Below are 8082 nucleotides of genomic sequence, written 5' to 3'. Positions count from 1 at the left end.
GTTGCGAGAAAAGTATACGGTACAAAATATAGACAATGCAAATAAAGTAGCACCATAACTAAAATCTACAACAGACAGGAAGCAGCGAAAGACTATATTAGTCATCGAGTCAGCTGCTTCCCGTGTTTTTAATGTGACAAATGTCAAACATCGGCATTACGTTGAAACCAAGATACGCGTTAAAACAGGATAAGCTTAAGTTCCGTAAAAAATGAAAACAAAAAGTTGTTTACTGCTGCGACAGTCAAGTGAATTCCTGTGGTTTTATTCAAATATCAAAAAAAATCATGCCCTACAAAAGTAGTAAGTTTTGAGTAAAAAAAACAAAAAAACTATGCATAAACAACAACTTCTAACTGCTAGCATAAAAGACGAAGCAGGAACACTAAAAGTAGGCCTAATCATAGTATATAACTTTAAACCTTAACAAAATCAGTCACTTTATAGGCCGACTTGAATACAGTTAATAAGATGACAGCCGTTAATAAATAGTACTTAGCACCAGTTCGTGAGTAGTAGGCCTAGGTCTACGTAGTATCAACAATGTTCCATCCGAAAAATTTGCGATAACACTCTGTAGAATTTTGACGCGAATTCTACGTTAAAGAATATCTTTCACACTGGCGCCAAACAGTGGATTGAATTATTATATGCGTCGCTCAGTTAATACGGTTATGCGCCTACAACAGACAGAAAAACAAGCCAAGTAGTTTGAATCTGAACATGGTGTTAGAAACGATTCCCCGCCCATTTAATATTATTGTTGTATCTCTGCTCCATTCTATTTTCATGCTTGAGTGACCCGGCCATGCATTAACAATTTTTGCTAGTTGATTTTTCTTTTTACGTTTTGGCATGGACTGGAGTGGTCATTGTTTTATAAACCTGGAGAACTGGGGATTTGGAGTGACTAGGGAATATCTAAGAATTCGGTAAGCAACTGTTTGTTTCGTTTTATTATTGTCGTTTCCAATACACCATTTCTTCTAATAAGTAAGGCCTGCACTTTGTCCAGTCTAGGCAGAAAACGTTTGAGACATCATTTATAAAACATACCTTTGCTTGGTGCAAGGTTATGCCTGTCTAGTTAACTCTAGCTAGTTGTGTAATTTGTTTGTTATCCTAGGGTAGTCTTTTCAGGTCTGCCAAGGATTCATTTATGGTATGTGCCTTTGTCTAGCTCACTTTAGCTAGTTGTGTAATTTGTTTTGTTATCCTAGGGTAGTCTTGTCAGGTCTGCCAAGGATTCACTATTGGTTTGTGCCTTTGAGCCTGCCATGCTGTAAAGTTTGTTTGAATTTTGTAATTTGTTTGTTATCCTAGGGTAGTCTTTTCAGGTCTGCCTAGGATTCATTTTGTTGGTGTGTGCCTTTGAGCCTGCCATGCTGTAAAGTTTCTTTGAACTTTGTAACTAGTTGTTTGTTATCCTAGGGTAGTCTTTTCAGGTCTGCCAAGGATTCATTTTTTGGTTTGTGCCTTTGAGCCCGCCACGTTGTAAACTTTGTTTAAATTTTGTAAATAGATCTTCACTTTGGGCAGTCTTGTCAGGTCTGCCAAAGATTGAAGCTTCTAAGCCTGTACTCTGTCAGGCCATTGTTCTAGTCAGGTAGAACTGGTTACCGTTAAACCCTGTAATTTTAGTAGGTTGCTTACTGACATTCTCCGTAATATCGTGAAGGTCAATTGTCACCTCACCTAAGGTAAGTACCGTACAGATTTTGTTTTTTGTAGCTTGTATATTGCTGTGTGTTAATTATGGCTCGTAAAAAGCCCAAGCAAACCCCAAGACGGAGTAAGCCAAATGGTTATGCTAGTGGCTCAACAGAGCAGCATGAGGCCGCCTCTAATATTAGTGGTCAACATGACATTAGCGAAGAGCTGCCAGGTCTCGTTGTGTTAGAACAAGAGCTGGTTGAAATCGAGCTTGGCATAACTTCCATCGACATGGAGCTATGCTCAAGTGATGATTTCCTGAGTTCTTCTGAAGTTTTGGAGGTAAAGAAAAGATGCCTCGAACTTCAAAGGAAGCTCTCCCTTAAACGTTTAGATTTACTCAAATGCAAACCACAGCAATCAGGCTCAATAGAATCTAGGATGAACCGTATGGGGGAAAGCATTTATGGTTTGCTTGAAGCATGCTCTACCCTCATTCGAAGCTGTCGAGAGCAATCCAAGCAAGTGTCACATCAAACATCATCGGTAGTTATGGATGCAGGCAGTGACACAGGCAAAGCTGCTGAGTCTAGCAGTCACGTGACACCCCGTGAGAGTGGTGTAAAGATACCACCTGTAAAAGCAGAACAGGGTATCCTTCAGGGCAGCAGTAGTGCTAGTAATATTCTTAATCCTTACACATCTCCCTTTCGCACTGAAGCTAATAATAGTAGTGAATTTCCCATCGTCGTGCCTCAACCCCAGCTCAGTGCAGGGTTTCAAAATGTTCATGGTCCTCGGTTGTCGCTGGAGAAGTTTGACGGCAATGTGTTAAAGTTCTTTAACTTTAAAAGGCGTTTTGAACGATACATTGAGTCAAACTATCTAAGCTTTGAAGATCGCATCGCCTTTTTGGAGGACAATTGTGTAGGCCAGGCCTTGGAAGTAATTTCTGGCCTGAGTTGCTTGCAAAATAGTGAAAGAGCATATGGAATGGCATGGGATAGATTGAGAAAAAGGTTTGGCAACCCTGGAAAACTCATGGCCAAAGTGAAGGAAGATTTGCTGCAAGGACCCCCTATTTCAGAGTGGGATGCGCCGGGCCTCACAAAGCTTTGCGACAAGATGTATAAGTGTGAAGTCAGTTTCGATGGCTGGGGTAAGTCTCACCTTTTAAACAGTGACGAGGTGCTTCAACGGCTGTTCCTGCGACTTCCTTATAAGTTAAAGGAGCAGTTTGTTCATGTTAATCACTTAGGATCGGACTGTGCCACGTTTGGTGATTTAAGAGTCTTGGTCGAGGATGCAGCCTCTCGAGCCGACAGCCAATATGGCCATCTTATGCAACCAGGCAAAGATGTTAAGAGAGCTCTACAACCAACGATGGCTCGATCTAATCCGCAAGGTGGCTACAAGCGTGCTTCGGTTTGCACAACCCAAGAGCAGATTTCCCAATCTGCTAACCATAAGCAAGAGTCCTGTTGTTTGTGTGCAGAGTCGCATGCCCTATGGAAGTGTGAGATGTTTAAACAAAAGCCTGTTGCAGAAAGAAGAACCCTGGTGCAAAAGCATAGACTGTGTTTTTGTTGCTTGAGAGCAGGCCACAGAGTGGTTGATTGCAGATTTAAGAAATCTTGTGCAACGTGTGGATCGAGGCATAATTCACTTCTGCATGTAAACCGTGTGGAAGAGGAAAGCCCCTCTGCTCTGAAGAAGGGCATCTCAGCAACAACGTCCGCAACTGTGCCAGCAACATCTGGGACAACAATTTTTAAGGTTTTGCCAGTTAAGGTATGGGCTGGGGACCCCTCCAACTATACCTATACTTATGCTTTTATCGATGAAGGTTCTAGCGTCAGTCTATGCTCCTCAAGCCTCGTATCTCGCTTAGGGGTTGCTGCGACAAAAAGCAATGTGGAGTTGCTGACCACCAATGCTGTCTCCTTTCATGACAAGAAAATTGATTTTTTGGCTGTGCAGGGAATGGAAGAGCAGGCTGTGTTTTCCGTTGCAGATGCTCTGGTGATGGACCAGATTGTGGATGTCAGCCACAGTATTCCCACCGAAGCACTTAGTAGTGCATATAGTCATTTGGAGGACTTAAAGGTCCCTGAACTAAAAGATAGGAAGGTTGAGTTGTTATTGGGTAGCGATCTTCACCAGGCTTATCTTTTGCAGGAAGTTCGTACTGGCGCACCAGGAGAACCATGTGGACTGCACACTCTTCTGGGTTGGACCATTTATGGGAAAGATGGTGGCGATAGGCAACTCAACTCACCAGTAATGGTAAACTTTCTTAGCGTAAAGGAGTCTTGCGATAGAATGTTAAATGTATTGTTGCAGGATTTTAATGACATCGATGAGCCACAGGCCCCCTGTCCTTCAATTGAGGATAAACGTGCGCTGCAGATCATGCAGGACACGGTGAAGAAGGTGGATGGACACTATTCTGTAGGGCTGTTGTGGAAGGATGAAGACCCGGACTTGTGCAATAATCGCTCTATGGCACTCAAGCGCCTAGAGGGAATGAAGCGCCGATTTATTACTGACCCGGTGTTATTCAATAAGTATCGTGGTAAAATGCAGGAATATGTTAAATGTGGCTATGCTGTGCCACTTGAAACTGGTGTGGTAGACACACCAGGGAAGACGTGCTATGTGCCCCATCACTGCACGACCAATGCGGCCAAGTTTAGAGTCGTTTTCGACTGCAGCGCGAAGTTTAAAGGCGTGTCATTAAATGACAAGCTGCTTCATGGCCCAGATCTCACCAATAACCTTGTAGGAACATTGTTTCGCTTCAGGCAACATCCGATCGCTGTTGTGGGCGATATTAAGGCCATGTTTTCCCAAGTACGTGTAGACGAAGGAGACAGGGATGCCTTTCGATTCTTATGGTATCCGGACGATGTTCTCAAGCGGGAACCTGTCGACTACCGTATGCAAACTCATGTGTTTGGAGCAAAGTCGTCGCCATGCTGTGCTGCCTTCGCGCTTCGGATGACTGCCAAAGACAATGAAACAGGTGCTGATCAAAACACTGTTAACACAGTTTTAAAAAATGTTTATGTTGACGATATTTGTCATTCATGTGAATCGCCGGATCAGGCTATCGAACTAATACAACAACTGCGTGAACTATTACAAAGTGGCGGCTTCCATTTAACTAAATTCCTGTCTAACAGTGCAGAGGTCTTGAGTTCTGTGTTGCAGGAAGACTTGGCGTCGAAGGTCGATTTGCCTCAGTGCCAGCTTCCAACGCAGAAAACCCTTGGTGTTGTGTGGAATGCTGCGAGCGATTGCATGGAGGTGAGGGTGAGTATCCAACAAAAGCCTAACACCCGGAGAGGCGTTCTCTCCATGATTTCGCAAACATACGACCCACTAGGTCTAATACAACCCTTCATTTTACCTGCTAGGCAACTCCTGCAGCAGGCATGTGACGCTCAACTTGATTGGGATGAACCCCTTAATGGCCTTGGGCCAGTAAACATTAATTGGGAAGCTTGGTTAAAGGCCCTTCCAGAGCTTGAATGTGTTTCCATCGCTAGAAGCCTGACTCTTTTTGGTAAATGTGCTATCCGCTTTGAATTGCATGGTTTTTGTGATGCCAGTACCAGTGGCTATGGGGTCGTGTTTTATGTTAAAGTGTTTTATGATGATTCTGTAGTAATTTGTAATTTTCTATTTGGCAAGGCTCGAGTGGCTCCATTAAAGCCTGTTAGCGTACCTCGCCTGGAGCTCACTGCTGCTGTGCTCGCTGCCAAAGTCTGCAATTTTATCCTGACGGAGTGTGATTTTAAATTCAATTGTGTTGTCTTATGGACAGACTCAACTGTTGTGCTGCGTTACATTAATAATACTTCGACTCGTTTCCACACCTTTGTGGCTAATAGGCTGAGCACTATTCACATGCTTACCAGTGTCAATCAATGGCATTATGTACCGACTACTTTAAACCCCGCTGACCTCGCGTCTCGGGGAGTTTGGCCTGATAAAGTTAATACCGCTAAGCGTTGGTTTAATGGTCCTAAGTTTTTGCATGATGTCACGAGCAATTGGCCAAACCAGCCCGACTTTGTTGGCGGAATTTCGTCAGACGATCCAGAGGTTAAAAACATTGAACGTTGCTCAGCTCAGCAACACACGATTACGGACTCAGACTCTCTATGTCGGTTGTTTACCCGCTACTCGCGTTTCCACGATCTGCAAAGAACGGTTGCATGGTTGCTTCGCTACAAATTGTACCTGAAAAGGAAATGCCGAGATGACTCCTTGACTGTTAAGACAGATTCGCTCAGTGTCGAGGAGATGGACGAAGCTGAACTTGCCATTGTCACAGCCGCCCAGCATCAAGCATACCCGACGGTGTTCGCAGTTCTCCATAACCACCCAGGATTTGACGCCCCGGTGGAACTCGTGTCCGACTTGCAGTTGAAGAAGCATGTGGCTTTGAAGGAGCTACAGTCCCTAAACCCCTATGTTGTTAACGGAACGTTACGAGTTGGTGGGCGATTGCAACAATCTTCTCTGTCAAGCGGAAGAAGGCATCCGATCATTCTCCCACATCAGCACCCAACCACCGATCTAGTGATCATGAGGTATCACGAACGAGAAGGACACATGGGATGCTCACAAGTCCTTACCGCCATTGCTTCCCGTTATTGGATTGTCAAAGGGCGATCAGCTGTCAAAAGGGTCTTGCATTCCTGTATGAACTGTCGTTTTTGGAAAGCTACCGCCGGAAAACAGCAGATGGGCAACTTACCTGCTCCACGCGTAAACAAATCCATTCCTTTTCAAGCTGCTGGCACTGACCTTCTTGGTCCATTGATGGTAAAGAGCGGCCGCAGCAGTGTTAAGCGATATGTTTGTATTTTTAATTGTTTGGCGACCCGTGCTGTGCACTTTGAGGTCGTGCAATCCCTGGAGGCAAGTGCATTCATTCAAGCCTACCGAAGATTCTGCAGCCGTAGAAACGTTTGTCCTACTGATCTGTACAGTGACAACGGAGGAAACTTTGTTGCTGCAGACCGCGAACTTCGGCAAGGACTCAAGAACCTCCATCAAAAGAAAGTCACCGATGCCTTACTTCGGCATGAAACGAACTGGCACTTCAACCCTCCGCGTGCTTCACATCAAGGCGGCTTCTACGAAATATTTTTTCGTTTATTAAGAAAATTGATGCGGTCGCTGGTAGGAAACGCTACGTTGGATGAGTTCGACCTTCTAACGCTGGTAGCAGAGATTGAAAGAATTTTAAACGATCGTCCCATCACTTCGCTCCCATCGTCACCAGATGATCTGCAAGCCCTGACTCCAAGTATGATACTCACCGGATCAGCTTGTGACACCCTACCGCCAGATGTTTTTATGAAGGCTGACGGTTATCGACGCTCTTGGAGAAAGACCCAATACCTCACAAACAAGTTTTGGGAACAATGGCTGTTGCAATATCTCCCTCTGTTGCAGCCCCGACAAAAGTGGTTTGGCACATCTCCAAGCTTGAAACCAGGCGATTTGGTACTGGTAACGGACGAGGCAACTAAACGTGGGCACTGGCCCAAGGCTATTGTAAAGGAAGTTATGCCGGACACTAATAAACTTGTCAGACGCGTGCGAGTAAAGGTTGCTGACGGTACAGAGTTTGTTCGCGACATCAGAAAGATCTGCCTGCTAGAGGGCAGTATGGACTTTTAAAATGACAATTTTGTTTTCTAGGCTGGCTGGTTGGCACGATTGCACAACTGACATTGCTCATGCTGCTTAGGTTTCATATTTGAATTGTATTGCGTGTTTGTGTTTATTTTACTATTATTATTCTTGTGCTCCTCACTACCGCAGCTAGCGCGGCGTCGTCGATGCATTTGCATCCAGCAGTTCTGCCATAACTGTGTTATTGACTCCCATTAATAGTGTTGTTTCTATTTGCATCCTGCAGTTATTTACACTGTAGCAGTCTAGCTCTGTTTTTGGTCTGACTATTTCACACACCTGTCTCACTACTAATGCTTTTGCTATGTGCGATATTATTTTTCGTGTTTTGTCAATTCATTGCTTAATTATCACGACTCGACTTAACAGTCGCGTGTTTTTTCTGGTAGCCTACTTTTGCTCTGACGTTAATGTCACTTGCGCTGGTCATAGCATTGTGCAGTATTAGGTTGTATGTGTGCTTTTGTTTATGCCATATCCCCACTTCTGCCACTGGTACCATGTATGCTATCATTTGTTTTTCGTGTATCCGTTTATGCTGACTTCCAGTTGTCGGTAGACTTATGTTTTTGTGCTTAATTTTAGCAATCGCTAAGCATGTTGGTCAAAAGGGTTTTTTAACTCCTCTTGGGCGTGTCTTCGATGTCCTTCTGTAGGCTACTGTTATGCATGTTCTATTAAGTTTGTGTGTAATGCAAGCCAGCCTTTGTGTTG

At 44.2% G+C, this 8082-nt stretch overlaps 1 protein-coding gene across 1 annotated transcript; it reads left to right on the top strand.

Annotated features, from left to right (window-relative positions):
- The first annotated feature begins 1755 nt into the window (after positions 1-1755).
- On the top strand, positions 1756-7353 carry LOC145780244 (uncharacterized). Its single transcript, XM_082591947.1, has 2 exons — positions 1756-5221; positions 5483-7353. The coding sequence occupies exons 1-2, from the start codon at positions 1756-1758 to the stop codon at positions 7351-7353; spliced, it is 5337 nt and encodes a 1778-aa protein (XP_082448073.1).
- The last annotated feature ends 729 nt before the right edge of the window (positions 7354-8082 follow it).

This window comes from Aplidium turbinatum, chromosome 11 (assembly GCF_918807975.1).
Source record: "Aplidium turbinatum chromosome 11, kaAplTurb1.1, whole genome shotgun sequence".
Lineage (NCBI taxonomy): Eukaryota > Metazoa > Chordata > Ascidiacea > Aplousobranchia > Polyclinidae > Aplidium > Aplidium turbinatum.
The sequence above is the reverse complement of the archived record's forward strand: the minus strand, read 5'-3'. Positions and strand labels throughout refer to the sequence as shown.